General features: G+C 61.0%; 1 protein-coding gene across 3 annotated transcripts; it reads right to left on the reverse strand.

Moving 5' to 3' along the window:
- Window positions 1–951: 951 nt before the first annotated feature.
- ALDH3B1 (aldehyde dehydrogenase 3 family member B1) lies at window positions 952–16,662 on the reverse strand. 3 transcript variants are annotated; one of them, XM_053924777.1, is made up of 10 exons: window positions 16,392–16,662; window positions 10,867–11,029; window positions 7,460–7,570; window positions 7,227–7,347; window positions 6,848–6,933; window positions 6,351–6,432; window positions 5,213–5,599; window positions 4,427–4,593; window positions 2,619–2,718; window positions 952–1,610 (listed from the first exon to the last, which is right to left on the reverse strand). In XM_053924777.1, exons 2-10 carry the CDS (start codon window positions 11,026–11,028, stop codon window positions 1,426–1,428), a joined length of 1,401 nt encoding a protein of 466 aa, XP_053780752.1. In that variant the 5' UTR covers window position 11,029; window positions 16,392–16,662; the 3' UTR covers window positions 952–1,425. The 3 variants fall into 3 exon arrangements, with proteins under 3 accessions (XP_053780752.1, XP_053780754.1, XP_053780753.1); XM_053924779.1 differs by lacking the exon at window positions 16,392–16,662 and adding an exon at window positions 15,565–15,696; XM_053924778.2 differs by lacking the exon at window positions 16,392–16,662 and adding an exon at window positions 12,635–12,742.
- Window positions 16,663–19,687: the final 3,025 nt, after the last annotated feature.

Genomic DNA, 19,687 nt, shown 5'->3' on the forward strand with positions numbered 1-19,687 from the left:
TTAGTTAACTTTGCCTAAGGCTTAGAGCTGCGAAGTGCTGCTACCTGAGTCGCACCTGGATCTTTATAACTCGGGAGCCCCGGCCCTCATCAGCCACCAAATCTGTTATCCTCTCAGTGAGTTGTGTGGCGGAGGGACACCGGAGGCTGCGGACACGGAAGTTCCCTCAGGCCTCCTGCGTGTGTGGCGGGGCGGGGGGCGGGGCTGGAGTGGGAGGTGGTCAGGGAAGGCTTTGGAGGAGGTGATGTCAAAGCCAGAACGCGGGTAGGAGTTGAGCAGGACAAGAATGGCAGAGATTCTCTGCGTACAGAGGTCCTCCTGAAAAGGACAGGTCACATGCGTTAGAAGAGGACAAGGACACGCCAAGTGTGCGGGTACAGGGCTGTGACAGAGCTTCCCAAGGACTGTTATGGGTCCTGATAAGTGGGCCGCAGGGACCTCTGCAGGGTTTCAGGCCAAGGGCTGCTGGCACAGTCAGGGAGCTGTGGGAAGATGAGTACTGAGCCGGGGGTGGGGGGCGGGGGGAGTTATGGATGGTCCTGAACGCAGGGGTGAGTGTGTGGATCAGGGGAGCCATGTGGTGCCGTGGAATCATCAGGATTACTGACAGGTGACACTAGGGAGATGAAAGGCGGCCTTGAGCAGGGGGCTGGTGAGTGGGGCTTTGTGGCTGAGTGTGTGGGGGACCATTCCGTGGTGTCAGCGCCCCAGAGAATGAGCAGGGCAGGGAATAGGATGAGTTCGCTGTGGCACATGGTGCGGATAAAGCACCCAGGACCAGGGCTGGCCACCTAGGGGACAGGAGAGTGTTCAGAGCTCCCAGGAAACCTGAGCTGAGGGGAAAGGAGACCCTGCTGCAGACGTCTCAGCCTGATCTGCAGGGAGAGGTGGGGAGAGAGAGGAGGGAAGCAGCCTCGCCCCACTCAAATGAGGAGACAGGATGTCTGGAGCTCAGGGTCAGTGACTCGTGTTTATTAAGCTCCTAAATTTAATCTCACAACCATCTCAGAGACACAGGTGTTAGTCATCTCAACTGTAGAGATGGGGAGCAGCTCAGGACAGGGACAGCCTGGGTCACAGCAGGTCCACAATATGGCCTGGACCATCTTGTCAGCACCCCTTCTGCTTCCCTTTCTACAGGAAGGGGGTGGCTCAGAGGTGCCACGTCTGCCCAGGACACAGGTGGCTCGTGGAGGTTTCGCACACTCCCTCACCTTAGCCCATCCTAGTTAGGGGGCAGCTGAGGGCCAGAAGAGGGACACCCCAGGAGGAAGAAGAGAAAGCACTGGGCCGGGCTGTGGCCTTGGCAAGTCTTTCCTCCTTGTGTCCTGGACCCTAGGGCGCATCTCCACCAGCCACAGGTGACAGTGTAGGACTCGGACATGAGCCGAAAGGGACCCTTGGCGCCCGGTGCCTGAGGCAGGCTCACAGCAGCGTGCAGCTGCGGGTCTCCATGGCCGCCAGCAGCACCCTCAGGTTGCGCGGTGAGTAGGGTGGGTAGCGGATGGAGTAAATCTTCTCCATCCCAGGACGGCGCAGCAGGCAGGCGCGGTGGTGGGAGAAGGTGTCGAAGGAGAACTTGCCGTGGTAGCTGCCCATGCCGCTGGCGCCTGTACAGTGGCAGAGAACACGGCAGTCAGACCTTCAGTGGCCAGCCGAGGCAACATCAGACAGATGTGCGTTCTGCCAGTCACACAGTGTGACCTGGATGGGCTACTTCATCCCTTCAAGACTCATCTCCCAGTCTATAAAGTGGGCTGGCTCATCCTGAAGAAACTGGGCCAAGGGCTTGGCCCTGAGCCTGGCAGCAGCTCAATAAACATTGGGGACACCAGGTACCGTGTGAGGTGTTAGAGCAGGACAGGTAGACAGTGGTCAAGAATGTTGGATTCTGGAGGGACTGCATGGGATTGAGTCTCAGCTCTGAACTAGCTGTGTCCCCTTGGGCAGGTGACTTTGCCCTGGTGTCCTCCGTGCCATAGGGTGAGAATGCACCTCCTTCCTAGAGTTGTGGGGGACTGGGTCAGTGTTCAGACCTATGGACACAGTAAGTGCTGTGTTGTGAATCCTCAGCGTCTAAGTAGGGACCCAGTGTCCCACCTAAGTGAGGTGGTCAAGGACCAGGACGCTTCTGCACTGAGGAGTCCAGGGGACCCAGCCTGCTGGAGTTGGGGGTAATCCAGGAGGGCTTCCTGGAGTAATTCCTGAGGGATGTGGATTTGACCAGATGAAGAAGGCGGGTGTGGGCAAGAGGGACCCAGACTTTGGCAAAACTGGGAGAGTCTTGGAGGTGCTTGACCCATGGCTTGTTAGGACCTGGGCAGAGCTCTGTGGCTGGGGCAGCAGGCAGGGATGCTGGGAGAGGAGGCCAGATCAGGAAGGGCTGGCCTCCAGGAGCTGTGAGTCAGGGGCCAGGCCTGATCACACCCTCATGGGAGCCTTGGGGGGTTTCACTGGGAGTCAGTCAGATTCACTCCCAGGCAGACCCCTTCCGCGTTGGCAATGCAAAGGCAGGTCTGGAATATTCTGTCCAGACTCTGCAGAGGGGGCAGAATGGAGGGGCTGTGGTGCCATCAATCACATAAATAGGTAAGGACGGGGGCTCTGCCGGCACCTACCCACTCCTCCGAACGGCAGGCTGGCAAGGGTCAGGTGCATGAAGCCGTCGTTCGCGCAGAAGCCCCCGCTGCTGGTCTGGTTCAGCACTTGCTTGACCACCTGGGAAGGAGCAACAAGCAGCTGGGTGGCTGGGCAGCAGGAAGCCAGCCTGAGGCCCAGGGGCTCTGCCCAGCACCCTCAGGGCAGCGGGGGGGGGGGGGGGTGGGTGGGTGTCTGAGCCCACCCATGTGAGCTGAAGGGGTGGTGGGACAGGTGGAGGGTATTGTATAGCAGCCTGCCACCAGACTCCCAGGTCAGAACACATTCCTGAGCATCTACTCCCGTGTGCTGGGTGCCCGGGGACAGACTGAGGCCCGGAGGGGAGGTGGAAAGGTGGCGTTTGCCTGGGGACAGGAAGGGTACGAGGGGTGGGGGGGGTGTCCTAGGAGAGGGGTGTGACATGCCTGCTGAGTCTGAAGGGGTCAGGGGTCACTCAGGCAGAGATGGAGGGGCCCCCAGGCAGAGTGCAGGGCAGGTGGGGTGGCTGAGGGACGGGGAAGTGGGGTTGGGCGGGGCCGTGTGATGTGCGGCACAGGGAGGTCAGATGTGACCCCTTGGTCAGATCAGTGTTTTAGAAACGGGAACTTGGCCTTTGCTTGACCTTGTGAAGACCTTTTCTCTTCTACCCCTAGGTTTACTTGAAGAATGAGAGGGACAAGGATGAACTGACATTAAGTTGTTATTATATTTAGTTACAATGTGTGACCCTCAGGTGGCCCCTGGGTCAAGGCTTGTCTGACGGTGGGTGGAGTGCCGCCCCCAGCAGTGGGCTCAGGTGACTTGCGACCAGCAGTCACGGCCACAGCAGATGGAGCGGGAAGCACCAGTGCTTCCAGGGGCCTAAGGGCGAGTCACCTGGGCTGAGACGTGTCTTAGGTGTCACTCTCTCCAGGGATCAGAAAAACCATTATGCCAGGTGACTCCCATTCCAAAAACCCTGTCGTGCTTTCTAAAGTGAACATAATCCAGGTAAACCAGGGCTCCAGGAGGAAGGGCTGGGCACAGAAAATACAGCGTGAGCCCGAGGCGTCTCGTAGACCCAGAGAGGGTAGGAAGGGACGGAAAACAGGACGCCAGGTCTCAGGCACAGCAGCTCCTGGGGTAGTCACAGCCCAGAGGAGCCGGGACCCTGGAGCAGGAAGAACTGGCGAAATCTGAACCAAGTCCAGAGCATGGTTACGAGTGATGCGCCAGAGTCAGCTTCCCAGTTTTGACCAGTGTGAGGGTCCGTGACCGCCGGAACTGGGTGTGGGGTCTGTGGTCCCTGGGCTGTCTTTGATACTTCGGTAAATCTCGTTATCCCAAAATAAAAAGTTTATTTCAAAAAATATTGTCTGGTCTGGGAGGGGGCTCATGAGAACTGAGTGAGGTGAGGAGGTGTGTCTGGAACTGGGGACACCTGACCTTGAGGCTTTAAGCTGCCCTCAGAGACTGCAGCAGAGCAGGGGGCTGGAGGCGAGGGGCAGGGGTGGGGACCAGGGCTCATGCCTGGCCTGTGTGTTCCGGTCCTCCACCCTCCCTGTTCCACCCCCAGTGTGTGCCTTCCGTGTGCCAGACACTGAAAGGGGACACTGCAGCCAAAAGGCTGAGATGTAGGTCGGGGGGTGGGGCTGGAGAAGGTCCTGGGAGCTGCCCGCTAAGCACCCAGGATCCCCTAGGACAGCCCAGAGGGGCCAGGACCCTCTCTATCCCTCCGGTCCCTTGGTTCACGGCTGGGACCTGACCCCACCTCTGCCCAGCCCCAATGCAGGCCTGCCCCAGGCCCCACCTCGTGGCTGTTGGAGAACGCATACAGGGCCAGGGGTTTCTCCCGGCGGCTGATGAAGTCGATGGCCTCGTCCAGGCTCCTCACGTTCACGATGGGCAGGATGGGCCCAAAGATCTCCTCCTGCATCACCGGCTCCGTCTCCTGCACGTCTACCAGCACTGTGGGGGCTGCCAGGCACAGGGCACAGCTCAGCTCCGGGCGCGGGGCCTCGGGCAGGGCCCAGGAACCCAGGGCTCCAGGCTCAGGGAGGTTCTAGGGAAGAGTCTCCCCACAGCCCCTGAGAAGGAACCAGGGCCCAGAGGACCCCCAGCCTTGGTCTTACAGTTGCAGGGTGACTGGACCTCAGACCCTGGAGCCCAAGGTCCCAGGTCCCAGCCTGTTGGAGCAGCAGTGGCACCTCAGGGACATGTGGCCCAGAGGCCGGGAGCTGCTTTGTAATGACAGCCCGGCAGGGGCTCGGGAGGGGAATCCTGGGCTCACAGGACCTGGGTCACGGCCATGGAGCAGCAGATGGTGGGAGGGAAGCTGGGGATCTGAGCACTCGAGCGCCCTGGGACGCTGGGGGCTCAGCTCAGAGAAGCCTGGCCTTGGAGTCACGGGGTCACAGGCTCGACCACGGGGACCTGTGGCATTAGTGTTGTGGAATCGTGGCACCAGAGCCGTGGACCTGGCTGGGCTTCAGCAGTGAGGCCGTGGGAACCTCAGTGCCCATCTCGGCCCAGCTGTGGCCTCCAGCGTGGAAGGGCCTTGGCCAGAGGGTCCCCTGGCCAGGAGAGCGGGACTCACCGATGTAGCGGTCACTTCTGTCACTCTGGCCCCCGATGGCCACACGGCCGCAGCCCAGCAGGCCCTGGAGCCGCTGGAAATGCTTGTCACTGATGATGCGGCCCAGGTCCGGGGAGCTCCTGGGGTCCTCGCCATAGAACCGGGTGATGGCGCTCTGCAGGGCGGGCACCAGCCGCTCCTGCATTTCGGGGCTGCACAGGACGTAGTCGGGGGCCACGCAGGTCTGGCCGCAGTTGAAGTAGCGGAAGAAGGCCACACGGTTGGCCACGGTCTGGGGGTCGCAGTTGTCATCCACGTAGCAGGGGTTCTTGCCCCCCAGCTCCAGCGTGATGGGCGTCAGGTGCTTGGTGGCCGCGGCCATGACAATCTTGCCCACCCGAGGGCTCCCTGGGGATGAGGGAAAAAACCAGAGTGACCTTCATTCACTTGGACCAGGTGGGGTGGCCTCGGCCTGGGGCTGGGACCCCTTTAGGGGGGTTCCCTTCCTGTCCCTTATTTCCTGGACAGGTGTCTGAGTCCGGAGGGGCCTCACCTGGCCCTCCCTTGCCAGTCACTGCACCAGCAGGGCCTTTTGTAGGGCCCCCTCTGCCCCCTTCCTGCCTCTGATCCCCACCTTGCCGCTGCATGTGACTCACACACGCTGCCCAGTGCCCCTCGCCTCCTGTCCTCGCTTCTCTAGAACCTTCAGCGACCCCTAGCACGGGAGGCTGAGGCCGGAGCCCAGCTGTAGCCTCACACGTTTGGGTCTCTCCACTCTGACCTCACCTGGCAGCCCTGCCACCCCCACCTCACCACCTCCACTTCCCCTGGCTCGTCCCCACCTCCCCTCTGGGTTGATCTGGATTTCACAGCTCACTCCTCTACTCAGCCTCCCCTGACCTAAAGCCCCCCTACCCTGAGACCTGGAGACCCCTGCCCTCACCTGGCCCAGGGTCTGTGCAGGTGACCCTGGCCTTTCTCCCTGGCTCCCTCTGCCCTGGGAGCTGAAAACTCAGTCACTTCTCTGCCCTTAGCAACTGCCGCTCCCTCATGGTCCCAGCCCCTTCCTGTCTCTGCAAATGTCTCCTTGTCTGTGAGGACTTCAGACACCCTCCCATCCTGCATGCCGCCCAACCCCCATGCGCAGCAGGCCGCTCACCTGTGAAGAAGATGTAGTCAAACTTGTGTTCCAGAAGCTGCCCCGTCTCCTCAGGCCCTCCCAGCACCACGGCAAAGCAGCTCTGCATGGAGGGGCAGGTGAAGGACCCCGCCAAGTATCCCAGCCCAGGGAGCCCTGTGGGAGCCCGGCCTGCCTGCCTGAGACGGCTCCCCCTGGCCTGGCCTGGCCTAGCCAGGGCTGCCAGGACTCTGGGTGGTCTGGGTGGGGGTGAAGTGGGGCACAGGGGTTAAGGTCTGGCAGGGTTGGTGGGAGGGCCGAGGCCATGGCTGGGGGAACAGAGCCCACCAGAAGACAGGGACGCCCAGGAGACAGGCTCCTCAGGCACAGCTGTGGTCACCGCCCATCTGTTTCACTAGGAGGGAAACTAAGGCTGGGTGGGCGGCGACTTGGCCGTGGCCACACCACCCATAGGAGGCAGAAGTGAGGTCAGGACTCGGGTCCCACCCAGCCCTGGGGTCCTGCCTGCCTCTGCCCACCTGGTCCAGGTACCGGGGCAGCACCTCCACCAGGACCTTCCCAGTGTTCTGGCTGATCTCCGAGGGCTTCAGCACCACGCAGTTCCCTGCAGGGCAGGCAGGGCAGGCGTGAGCTGGGAGTGGGGTAGCCACTCCCGGTCTCCATTCACCTCTCACACCTACAGGGCAGGTGTTGGCCTCACTCCACCTTCAGGTGAAGAATCTGGCTCAGAGAGGTGACATAAGGTAACCCCAAGGTCACAGCCTGGGGGTGGTGAGCCAGATGCGATGCAGAGCCAGTCTTTCTCAGCCACTGAGGCCAGCAGCCCACTCCTCCCGGGCTCTGTGGTTTGTGAGCACGCGGGAGGGGACAGGTGGAAGGTGGAGGTTTGGCTCTCACCTGCAGCGAGGGCGCCCACCAGGGGCACCAGGGTCAGGTTCACAGGATAGTTCCAGGGGGCGATGATGAGCACCAGGCCGAAGGGCTCCTTGTGGATGAAGGCGGAGTCCAGCTGTGTGGCCTGTGCAGGAAGGGGATGCAGCATGGTAAGCGGTGAGGGGCTGAGAGGATGCCCAGTGGGGAGCCCCCCACCCTAAAGCCCACCTGCCTTACCCCACCCCAGGCCCGCTCACCAGGTTCTTGGCTACTTTCTCGTCCTTCATCCAGGCCTGCAGGTTCCTGAGCGCCAAGTTAATCTCGCCCTGGCTGATGCTGAACTCGGACACCTCCGACTCAAAGGCCGCCTGCAGGGGAGGGGCGGGGGCCAGGGTCAGCAGGTGGCCAGAGGCCTGGGCAGGACACAGCCTCCTCCAGGCAAGGCCTGCTCTTACTTCCTCATTCATCCAATCCCTCCACCATCAGTGCGCACTTACAGTGCGCAGGTGCTGTTCTCGAGCCAGGGATGCAGCAGTGGCCGAAACAGGGAGAAAGCCTGTCCCGTGGAGCCGCTGTTGCAGGGGGACTCTCAACGTGGTCACGGGGACACTGGCTGCCACACTGGGCCGTGACGGTACAATGGCAGGACAGACAGGCTGAGGGTGTAGAGACTGCTGGAGTGTGAAGTCTGTGTGTGCACATGAGTGTGAGCAAGCATGCGTGTCTGTGCAAGTGCTCGAGTGAGTGGTGTGTGTTCGAATGCGTGTATGTATACGTGTTTGCTCCGTTTTCTGCACGAGGGCCCCCACTGGCCTCGGGATGAGGCTGCGACTGAGCAGTGAGGAAAGGGAGGGGCCCAGGAATATCCAGAGGCAGAACATTCTAGGCAGAGGGCACAGCACGGGCAAAGGCCCTGAGGCGGGCGCAGGCTCGCTGTGTCCCTGATTAGCTAGGAGCAGAGTGGGTGAGGCGATGGGGCCAGGCAGCTGGGCTGAGGATGTCAAACAGAGTGGAGACAGGAGCAAACTTAGGTTTTAATAGGATTGTCTGTGCATCCCGCTGCGGCCTGCTGTGTGGATAGCAGTCTGCAAGGCACATGGGACAGGCATCCTGGGGTGAGGGCCATCAGTTCCCACGGCCAGGGGCCAGGCATCACTGTCAGCGTTCCAGGACAGGAAGGAGGAGCGACCATCTACAGGGCGTTGTCCTGATCGGTCTCCATGCACCTGTCCCTCCCCTACCAGGGAGGACAGTCCCAGCCCGTGGCTGCAGGCAGCATGAGGCCCGACGGTCAGGGACGGCAGCGCCTGGCTGTCCTGAAGCCTGAGACTTGGGTCCCAGGAGAGCTGTCACAGTGCGAGCTCTCCCCTGTTAGAGGGCAGGGCAATGGCCCGAGGGGTGCCAGGGTGGTTTTGAGGGTGAACCAAAGCCCAGAGACAGGGATGCTCTGTTCCGGGTCCCTCGACAAGCCAGTGCAAGGCCGGGGCCACAGCTGAGCCCTGAGGAGAAGGGCTCTGGGACCTTGGGGGGAAGAAGCCACACCCACCCTAGCTGCTGGGAAGCGAAGCCTGGATTAAACATGCTTCCTGACACCTGTGTGCTCTCCCAACCCCTGGGTGCGCAGCCCATGCCTCTGCCCCCTGAGCTGCGGGGCCTGACCACTGTACCCGGTAGGTCACCTATGGTCTGAGTGAAGTTTGTGCTGTTTGAGGGACAGTCTGCACCCTGCTGAACTCTGTGATTTGGGAAGAGCTGGCTGTTTTGAGTCGGGCTGTGTGCCCTCTCTGTGCCTCCCATGGTGATGACCGTGCGGCCAGCCTACCTGGAAGTCCTGTTGGGTTTCAAGGACAGAGTTTATGGAGAACAGGGCAGGTAGGTACCACATACCGGGAGGGTTGGGGACAGAGCTTGCAAGCCGGAGGGAGGAACTTGGGTGGCTTTTCTGGGCTGCTGCACCCTTTGTGGGCCCGGCTCCTGGAGCCGTGAGGAGCTGGGAAGGAAACCTGAGCCAGAGGGAGGAAAGGGACCAGACAGACGGTTGGCTCAGATCTCCGGGGAAGGGCAGCTGGGCCAGTGGGTGGATGGTGGCAGAGGCGCAGTGGGGGTGCCTGTCCCCCGACCAGGCCCAGTGAGCGGAACACTCCCCACAGGGAGGCAAAGCCTGCCCCTCTGGTTGTGGAGAGCTGTGGAGAATTTGGTTGGGAGCCCTGGTTTCATAAATGGGACAGCGGATGACCCCAGAAGAGGCCGATGAGGGGCCCTGGAGTCACCCAGTTGCAACAGAGGTAAAGAGAAGGTTTGGGGACACAGAGAAAAGGAGCAGGGGTTACCAGGAGGCCATATCCTCAGGACAAGGCTTTGTGTCCAGCCTCTGCTATCCCCATAGAATGGGGACACACCCTACTCCTGACTCTGGACACTGCCAGGCCCCAAATCTGTGACTACTGCAGGGACCCGGTGGGCACCTGGCTGGCTGCTGTGAATAGGGTGGGGCCCAAGGAGGCTGCTGAGGGCCCCTGGCCCTGCTGGTACCAGCGTCTCTATCGTCACCTCAGTGGAGCCGGCTGGCTCAGTGGAAAAGTGGGGGTGGGGGGCGGCTGGAGCATGTGGTCTGGCAGACCCTTGAGGGTGTAAACATCAAGCAGCAAGGGGTGGACCCCAGAGGTCAATGCAGAGTCTCGTGTGGAGGCCCTGGAGGCCCCAGGCCCTGCTGGGAACATACTCGAGGTTTAGGACTGAGACAGCTCAGCATAAGCCAACAGGGCACTGCTGTCCCCTGGGGGCTGGCCAGCAGCCAACATGCACTGACGGCTCATCCCAGGTGTTAAGGATCAAAGCAGCTAGCACATCGCCAGCTGACAAAGAGCCACTGGCCCTGGGGTGCCAGGTGCTGAGGGGCTGGTGGGACGGAAGGGGTGGGTCTGGGAACTGCAGCCTTTGTATCGTGCCCAGGGGTAGCTGAGCAGGCGGGCCCTGTGAGCCGGGAGGGGGAGTCACCTATGAGACAGCGAGACAGCATGCCTCTTGGGGCCCTGCCGAGGCTGCTGCTGAGGTGGGGAGTGGCCGAAGCCCTCCAGTCTGTGAGGCCCAGCACGGCGTGACCCGCCCGCATGGACTCATCTTTTGTGTAGCCCTGCCTCTCCCTCTCCAGCCGTGTGGGCCTCCTTGCTGCTCCTCAAGCACAGCACACCAAGCTCCTCCTGCCCCAGGGCCTTTGCCTGTGCTGTGCTGGCTGCCACTTCCCCCAGGATCCACATGGCTCCTTCCCCTCCTCCTTTACGTTTCTGCTCAGAGGACTTCTACTCAGAGAAACCTTCCCTGCCCCCACTGTGGAGCGGCACCCTGACCCTGGTCCTCTCGCGCCCCCTTCTACCATCCACACACCACGTGATTATTGATTTACCGTCAGGTTTTGTCAAGGCCAGCTGGCTGCACACAGGGACTTTGTTTTATTCTCTGTCGCATCCCCAAATCCCAGAACAGTACCTGGCACATGGTAGGTGCTCAGTGAATAGTTGAGCAGATGATGAAACGGATGAATGTGGAAGAGGGGGTTGTGGCCCAGGGAAAGGGATGGAGGGGGGTGGGCTTTTAGTTCCACTTCACGGAGGATGCAGCTGTCCCATGCCCCTATCCCAGCCCCCCCCCCCCCCCGCCCCGTCACCTTGTGCAGGTCCTGCGCCAGCGCCTCCTGCAGAAGCTGCTTGTTCTCCTGCAGGAAGCGGCCCAGGCCCTTGAGCTGGGCAGCCCGGAACTCCGCCGGCCGCGTCCGCCCGGTGCGGAAGGCCTCCCGCAGCCGCTGTAGCGTGTCCTCGAAGGGGTCCATCCTGCAGGGGGCAAAGGGGGAGCATGGGCCAGGGCTCCCCACCTTCTCGGGCACCCGCTGCAGCCCTGCCTGCACCCGTGTGGGCTCACACACACCCTCACTGGGGCTCACGTGTAACCCCAAGGGCCAGGCCCTGTCCACACACACACACATGGCCTCAGACCCACACACAGCCCCCGTGGCCAGCCGGTGGAGAGCCCTGGACCCCGAGCACGGGTGTGGGTTGGGGACAGCTACTCCACAGCCCCTAAGGGTGGGCAGGCAGCCAGGTACCTAACAGAAATTAGCCCCAGGCCCCAGCCGAGCCCTTGTCCGGTGCTCCACCTAGACACGGGGCTGCCCGCACCCCGCCAGGTCTGGAATAATCAGGGGGAGTTTGATGAGAGGGACAGTCCACCAACCACCACCACGGCCACCACTTGGGATGTTCCAGATACCAGATCCTCTGTCTCCCCATCCCCAGCCTGGCAGCACTGCCCAGGGAGGCCAGGCAGGCTGGCGGCAGCCCAGAGGGGTGGTGACAGAGGGCAGTGGCTCCCCTCCCCGTTCCCTAGCTCCCAAGCTGGAGGGAAAGACCTCTAGCCTCCCAGATGTCCTGCCGCCCACCCCAGCCTGGGAGGGAAGAGCAGTGAATGGTGGGGATGGGGGTAAAGGGGCAGTCCTGCCTCCTTGCTGTCAGCAGCCAAGGGGGGGTAGGAATTCCCCAACATTCCCCCAGCCCCCCAGCTGTTTACTTGAAACTCAACAGAGGGGTGCTCTGACACATTCACTGCTTGGTCTGCTGCCAAGGACCCGTGGGGACCCTTTCCTCCTGCCCTTTCTGACTACCCGCCTTTCAGGTCTCAGCTTGCCTGATGCCTCCTGCAGGCAGCCCGCCCTGGTTACTCCCTCACACACACACTCTCACAGTGGCCCCGGGCTCTGCTCCCCACCACACTGGGCCATCGCACAATAAGTACCTAGTTTTATCCCACCCGCCTCCCTTGACCCTCCCCCGCACTCCCCCCTCCCACCAGACTGGGGTGCAGACCCTCATGGTCTGCTTGGCTCATTATGGGTGTCTGAGTACCCCAGCCTAATCATGCTTTAGGGGGACAGTGACAGCACCCCCAGCTGGCTCGGTGTTCATGAAGGATGAGTACAGTTCTGAGCCTAGGGCTGGGCCTCAGTGTGTCCACAGCTCCCAGCTTTTGTTAAGTGGCTACTGTCACCATGGCCCTTGGTTTTCTGGAAGGTTCTATGGCCCTGAGAGCCGAGCCTGCTGCAGCCAACAGGATAGCCTGGCCCAGCTGGCACTCTGTGCTGAGAGCCTGGCTGGAGCCCCAGGGCGTCCCTCTGGTGTCACTGGGGCCACGCTGACCCCACAGGCCTCCTGTTCTGGTTGGGAGATGCTGGGCAGTTGCCATGGGTGCCATGTTCCCTAGAGAGGGTGGCAGTGTGGCAGAAGAGGGCCATTTGCTGAATCCCTCTCAGCCACCAGCTTGACCCCTCTACTGGGTGGGGGGAGCCCTGGCCGGGCCAAGACCCAGGAGCAAGAACCCCGCCACCATTGGGGCTCATCCCTGGCTCTGCCTCTTACAGGCCTGACCTTGGGCGAGTCGCTCACCTGCTTGCTGCCTCAGTTTCCTCGTCTGTAATTGGTGGTGACAGAGTGCTTGCTGTCGTCCTGAGATTAAAGGACGCAGTGCCACAAAGAGTGCTTGCGTTTGTGCATGTAGTGTCCAGGAAACGTGGGCTATGGCCTCGTCACTCAGCACTCTGCGGTCTCCGTCGCCCTCCCCCGCCCTCCCGGTCCCGCTCTCACTCCCAGGCCTTTGACAGGCGCTGAGAGCCTGGCACACCCACCCCGCCCCATCTCCTGCCTCCCCAGGGTTGTTTGCACTTTCTTCAGAGTCCTTGTCAAACCCACAAAAATGTAAGGCATGGTGCGCCTCTGAGCAAGGTGGTGGGGGGTGGAGGTCTCTCCTGGCAACACTGAGGCAAACTCACCCAACATTGCCCCCTGCTGGTTGGTCACTCTGGACGGAAGCCCCCCAAGGGCTGCCCGCTGGGGACTGGAGAACTGGGCACAACCCAGGCAAGCAGAGGAGCCAAGGCCACCTCTCATCTGGGATCTGGGGGCACCCAGAGCCTGTGACCTCACAAAGGACCCACAAACGAGGGGGTTCCTGGATCAAACGGGGCTGGGACCCGAGCTCCTCCCTCCCCACCCCGGGCATGTCTGGGCTGCCCAAGTTCATAAGAAAGTCGGCTCCAGTCGCCTGTGCCTGTGGGACCCATTTCACCACCAGGACGGCCTGGACAGGGTGCCGCTATTGTCCCCACTTGGGGAGACAGAGAGCACGGGACCCTGCCTGAGGCCACCTGGTTTCTCCACCCCGAAAAACTGAAAAACCAGAATCCAGAGGAATCCAGAGGAACTCCACCCCCACCCCCATGCTCCAACCCCCCCTGGAGGCTGGGTGGGAGCAGGGCAGCCTGACCCTGGGGAGAGGGGACACCCAGCCAGGGTGGAAAGGTATGCTGTCGGTGGCCCGCTCCCTTGGCCTGCACCTCCTCACCGTTCCTGATGGTCCCCACCTGCTTCCCCTTCTTGCCTCCCGGGGCCAAGCTGAGCCACTGAGGTCCCGGGGCTGGCAGGCCAAGGGGTCATGGGGGCACGGGCCCTCCCAGCAGGCTGAGGCACCCCAGCTTCAACCACCCTTCTAAGAGCGCCCTCCCAGTGTGGTAGGACCCGGGCTCTAACCCTAGCAACTCCGTTGGTCAGCGAGGACAGCTGGGGCAGGTGGCTTGGCCTCTCTGTGGTTCACCTTCCCCACCTGTGAAGTGGGCTCGGCACCTGGAGCCCCCAAGTGCTGCTGCTGGGAGGCACATGTCTCCCTCATTCGGCTGAGCCCTGTGTGTTCAGTGGTGGTGTCTGAGCGACTGTCCCGTAGTGAGAGACACCCTGCCCAGGGAGGGTTGGAGGCGGGAGGAGACCCTGGGGTGGGAGCCTGCGGAAACTTGAGACCAGTGTGAGTGCCAGGGAGGCAAGGACAGTGGCCCAGGTGGGAGCAGGGGCTGGCGAAGGTGACAGAGGTAAGCGTGGTGGTCTGAGGGCCCCGGGGAACCCCCTCTGCTGCCACAGATGGAGGTCACCAGCCTGCGTGGAAGGTCCAATCCCCTTCCACGGTCCAATCCGTGGCTCAATTCCACTGGTCCAATCCAGTCTCCAATCAGATCTCTCGTGTGTGGCCCTAACCTGGATGCCCACAAGGTGCCCCAAAGCTCTGGGCAGCTGCCCTGTCCCCTCCATGGGTGCCATGGGCAGCTGGAGACCAACCCCAGCCCCACCTTCTGGAGAGGCTGTGCTGAGGCTCCCCGATGCCTGCAAAGCCCCCCTGATGATCAGCTCCCCCGCAGGGAGGCACGGTTGTTGGCTGGCACACCCTCCCAGGACCCTGGCTGTGTCCATTCCCAGGAACACAATCTGTCGGAGTCACTCACTGCAGATCCCCACCCAGCTCCCAGCACATGGCCGTGCCCAGGAGATGTGTGCTGCCAAACGGATTCTTGACCTCTGCCCACCCCTGCCCAGGCGTGGGCTGCTCTCCCTCCTGGGGCTGTGTGGTCCAGAGCTGGGGCCCTGGGCTCCCTCCAGGATGTACGAGGGAGAAGGCAAAAAAAACCCAGAACTCTCTTCTGGAGGGCGGGCCCCTTGCAGTACAGGCTCCCCCGCTAGGTGAGTGTTCTAGGAACCCATCTGTATCTGTGTTCCAGCTGGTGGTGTTGTGAGAGGCTTCACTGTTGCATTCAGCTTCACTGAATTTTTTTCAAAGACTCTTTCAACGAGTTTGCCCATTTCATTACAGCTGATTTACGAGCGCACCTGCCCACACCGTGTTGAGTGTTCAGCAGTTTTTGACCAAAAACAGCCTGACTCCCAAGCCCCACCCTCCTTATTCACCTAATAGGTCCAAGTGACTTGTTCTTGTTTCCCCAGATGAAAAAGTCCTCAAAGGGAAACGTTTTGTTGATGTAGAAGAGATGAAAAGGCACTAAAAGGCATCAAAACTGATGAGGTCAGAAACTGTTTTGAGCAGTGGGAAAAAAGTCTCGATAGGTATATTGCACCAAATGGAGAGCACTTCGAAGGTGACTGAAGTTTAAACATGTAAGAATAAATACACAGTTTTTATAAATAAATTCCGGGTTTTTCTGGGCCCCCCTCAAAATAAACCCAATGAGAGGAACAATGGCAGCCAGCTCCAACAAAAAATGAGGGTACCAGCTGGCGGCCTGGCCTCAGGGACCCCCGGGCCAATCCTCAGCCCCTCCCTATCCCACGGCTTAGGTCTCCTCAAAGGGAAGTCCCTCCCTGCTTCCCCTTCCTCCCAAGGCAGGCAGTTGAGCTCCGGGAGGACAAGGCCAGTCTGTATGTGGCCTGAGTGGCCCTGCCTGGCTGGGCAGCTGGCAGCCGGGAGTCCCGAGCCAGCCCAGCAGCCAGGTCCCTGGCTTGCTCGCTGCTGTCTCCCCAGCCTCCCTAGGACACCGTACCTGAGACTCTGCCAAGCTGCCCTTCCTCCTGGTGTCTCTGCTCTGCCGGCCGCCCGGCCCTGCTGTTGTGAAATGTCCCAGGCTGGGCCGGCCTCTGGGGCGGGGCTGCCCTGGCTTGGTGCCCGGGCTGAGATTCACTGCCACCTCCGGCAGTGTGTGGGAGAGACCGTACAATGGCGTGACTGCTGACGGACCCCAGAGCTAGATCTGGGCCAAGCAGAGACCGCTTCCCTTAAATCTCCTCACAGAACCGTCCCCCGCCCCCCACCAACCGCCCACCAGGCCCCAGGCATGCTGACGCTGGAACAGGCCCCTGCCCTTCCCCAGGCAAGCACAGAAGGCATCTTCCCTCACACGTCTGGGACAGGTAGCTCTCCGGTGCCCCCATCCGCCTTGGCCTGTGCTATGTAACTCCTTAGTGCCTGGCACGCGCCCACGGCGCCTCGCCACTGCACAAGGTGAGCCGCGTATACACGTTCCCTTAACGAACTTTTGATGCTATGATGGAGTTGTCAGCCTCTCCTTTGGTCTCTCAGGCCCAGGATCTCACTCAGGAGCCTCTAGATCCCCTCCCGCATCACAGACAAGGAGCCAGGCCCAGAGAGGGCCAGTGGCCACTGGGGGCCACACAGAGGTCTCCAGGGAGCTCTGAGCTGAGGGGTCCCCCCGAGGCCCGGGGATGGGGATGCAGGCCCAGCTGGAGAAGGAGGAGAGACCGGGGCAGTGGCCCCGGGAATTATGGTGTGGGGTGGGGCCCAGTCGCCTGGAATAGCAAGGACAGCCCAGTCCCCATCGCGTGCCCAGCCCACCCGAGCCTCATCTCCCACCTGCAGAATGAAGAGCGCAGATCCCGAGATGGCTGGGGTCCAGGAGTACAGCCTCAGGGCCCAGGCTCTCTGCGTGTGCATGTCGGCCAGCACCGCCTCCTCCGGCACCCACTCACCAAGCCTGTCCCCTGTGCCCTGACATCTTGCAATGAGGAATGGAGTCCCAGACAGGGGACAGGGCCTGACCACACAGGGCACGAGTGCCAGCGCTGGGACCCACACTGGAAGCTTGCCGCTCAGAGCAGGGGCTGCCGATGTTCCCAGATGCCCCTCCCACCTCCCGGGGAAGAGCGCCGCCCTCTGCCCCCTAGGGCAGCTGTCACGATGATGTGTCACCATGGTGGTTCCTGTGTTCCCGCTCCTCAGGGCCTGAGCTGTGCCAGGGGGCCTGTCCTCTGCCTTGCCCCGGCCCCCACCCCAGTCGCACCTGTCGGAGCCAACACAAAGGGGGTGATTCCTGAGCCGCTGATGGTGTCAGACAGGCAGGTGATTGGGTTACAGGTGTGGGGGCAGGAGCATCTTCTGTGCCATCGCCAGTGCCTGCTACCCCAGGGCCACCACTGCTGTCCCACTGCCCCTTTGCCTGGGTGCCCTGGGTCTGCCTAGGATGCTGGCCTGGGACCCCCGGGCTACCTGGCCCATGGGAGAAGCTCCTTACCACCCCCGCCCTCCCCGCTCCCCTGGCCCACCTGGGAGGGCACGGGAGGTCTCTGGGCCCACACCTGCTCTGGTACCCGTGGAGGATTCAGCCACTTGGGGCAGGGGTCAGGGGCTCCAGAGGCCCCCGTCCTCTGTGTGAGATAGAGCCCCCAGCCGCTGCCTGTCACGTGGCTCAGCATGTGACAGCCCTGCTCTGCTGTCTGGAGCTGAGCCAGGCAGACGTAGAGCCGGCCCCAGGTGGGGCTGGGCTGGGGCTGGGCCTGGAAGCCCTCAGCCAGGAATCAAGCCCAGAGAGGGATGGCTACTGGTCAAAAGCCACACAGCCAATCAGGGACCCCTGGGGAGGTACTGGTGAGTGGAAGGGGTGTTGCAGGATCTCCAGGGGCCCCTCTCTGGCCAAGGATTTCCCCCTGCAGGGGCTATTCCTAAACTTGTTGTGAATTCAGGAACATCCTAGAAGGTCCCCAAAGGGGCCTGACCTGCTGGCACAGGGGTCCTAGCCTGGTCCGGCAGTCTGAGAGGGCCCTGCTTCTTGGGGAGGAATAGGAACTAGCCCTCTCCCCACTCTGGGTTGGGTGCCTCTGCTACAGAGGGGGCAACAGGCTCAGAGAGGTGCAGAGACCACATCAGGGCCCCACGGTGAGAGGGAGTGGCGGGGATTCTAGCCCAGCCAGACCTGACCCCCTGCCCTTGTTTAGGAGCGGGGCAGGGGGGTCACTGCTGCTCCTGGGAGCCTCCTGTGTCAGCCGAAAGCAGCGGCCACTGCTTCCCAGACCTCTGCTACGCCAGGCACTGGGCAGGGTCCTCAGCACATCTCAGCTGGGGGACTCCCAGCAGCCTATGAGGGTCATCATCCTATGGCTTTTAGTTTTTGTTTTTGTTTTTTAAAGATTTTATTTATTTGCCCTGCTGGTGTGGCTCAGTGGATTGAGCATTGACCTGTGAACCAAAGGGTCACTGGTTCAATTCCTAGCCAGGGCACATGACTGAGTTGTGGGCCAGATCCCCAGTAGGGGGTGCTCGAGAGGCAAATCTTAAAAAAATAAATGATTTTATTTATTTTTAGAGAGAGGGGAAGGGTGGGAGACACAGAGAGAGAGAAACACCAATGTGTGAGAACACAATGAGAGAGAAACATCGATCAGTTGCCTCTGGCACGCTCCCAAACTGGGGACCTGGCCTGCAACCCAGGCATGTGCCCTGACTGGGAATTGAACCAGCAACCTTTTTGGATCACAGGCTGGTGCTGAACCCACTGAGCCACACCAGCCAGGGCCTGTGGCTTTTAGATTTAAAGACATGGTAAAGATTTGTCTAAGTTCAGGGACGTGGTGTCAGGTGGGTGTGCAGCTGGCCCAGCATGCTCCTCTTTGGGACACAGTGCCGGGGTGACATGCTTGGGCTTCTCCACATCCAAGGAGCTATTTCAGGGCATTGGAACTGGGAGCAACATTTCTCTCTCCTGTTTGCTTTTCTGTAAGGCCCGCCCTTTTTGTAAGGAGGACAAACAATACAACCTATTATAGAGAAAGTCCTTTGAAAGCAGCGAGGGGGATGTGACTGCTCATTCCTAGGGGTGTGACTCGGAGTGTTTGTGGCCTGGATGGCGGGTGGGAGGGACCTGCTGGCCTTGGCCAGTTTTCTGTCCTGCAGGCCACCCGGCTGTGTTTATCTGGTCCCCCAATGCCAGCTCGCATGCAGTCCCAGCACCGGAGGGCCAAAGGGAGGACAGTGGTGTCACCAGCCCCCTAACGGACAGGGTCATCCAGGGGCCCGATCTGTGGGTACTGGGACCCTGGAGGAGCCGCGCCACACCCACGTGCCTGCCAGGGAGAAGTCCCCTGGCTCCTCCCCTTCTCCCGTCCCACTCTCCCCCGGTGGGCTGCATCCAACCAGGGAGCCTGTTACGTATTTGACAGCTCTGTCTCAGGGGCAGTTGGCCAGTCACATCCAGACCTCACACCTGGGCTGACCTGGTGATGGTTTCACTCACTCAGTGACCGAGTGACTGAGTATCAGCAGATTTTAGAGGTTTGGGGTTGAAAGTGGCGGCCTTTCAAATTCACCTGGTGCGACAGTGTGGGAAGCTAACAAGACCAAAATTCCTCCTTACTCCTCAGGCCATCCGTGTTTGTATTCTCTGTGTCTGCGTTTACATAAAAAAAATAATAAATACGTGAGTCGTTTCTGGCACGTAGACTTAAACGAGGCTAGCATGCTGTCGTTCTCTGACGTGTGCCGCAGTGCCGGGCTCGGAAACGAGCTACCAGAAAAACGTTCCGAAGTGAATCGGGGTTAATGAAGCAATTTAAAACGGTCAACAGACCACAGGGGCCAACGTGTAACAAAGACTTTCAGTAATTCTGGGACCCTCAACCGCAGAGTAGCCTCTCCTTTAGGCAGGGAGTGACCTGGGAGAGAGAAATCCAGCAACGTGGCAGGCCGCCAGCCGGTGAGAAGCCACCGCCATTCCGCTGAGCAAGCAATGTCTTGCTGGCGGGGTCTGCATGGGGGACGATTGGGACACGGTGGCACTGGACCACCGCTTCCCTCCTCCCTTCTCTTTGCTTTCTGGCTGTTCCTGAAAATCCTCTGGTTAGTTTCACCTTGGTGGTCCCTTCTGGTGGGAGACACAA

This window comes from Desmodus rotundus, chromosome 5, assembly GCF_022682495.2.
Source record: "Desmodus rotundus isolate HL8 chromosome 5, HLdesRot8A.1, whole genome shotgun sequence".
Classification (NCBI taxonomy): Eukaryota; Metazoa; Chordata; class Mammalia; order Chiroptera; family Phyllostomidae; genus Desmodus; species Desmodus rotundus.

Coding starts and splice junctions, on each gene's coding strand:
- ALDH3B1 (XM_053924777.1), bottom strand. CDS start 11,028: ATGGACCCCTTCGAGGACACGCTACAGCGGCTGCGGGAGGCCTTCCGC. Junction 7,348..7,459: donor AGAAAGTAGCCAAGAACCTG/GTGAGCGGGCCT, acceptor CTTCCTGCACAG/GCCACACAGCTGGACTCCGC. Junction 6,934..7,226: donor GGTGGGCGCCCTCGCTGCAG/GTGAGAGCCAAA, acceptor CCTGCCCTGCAG/GGAACTGCGTGGTGCTGAAG.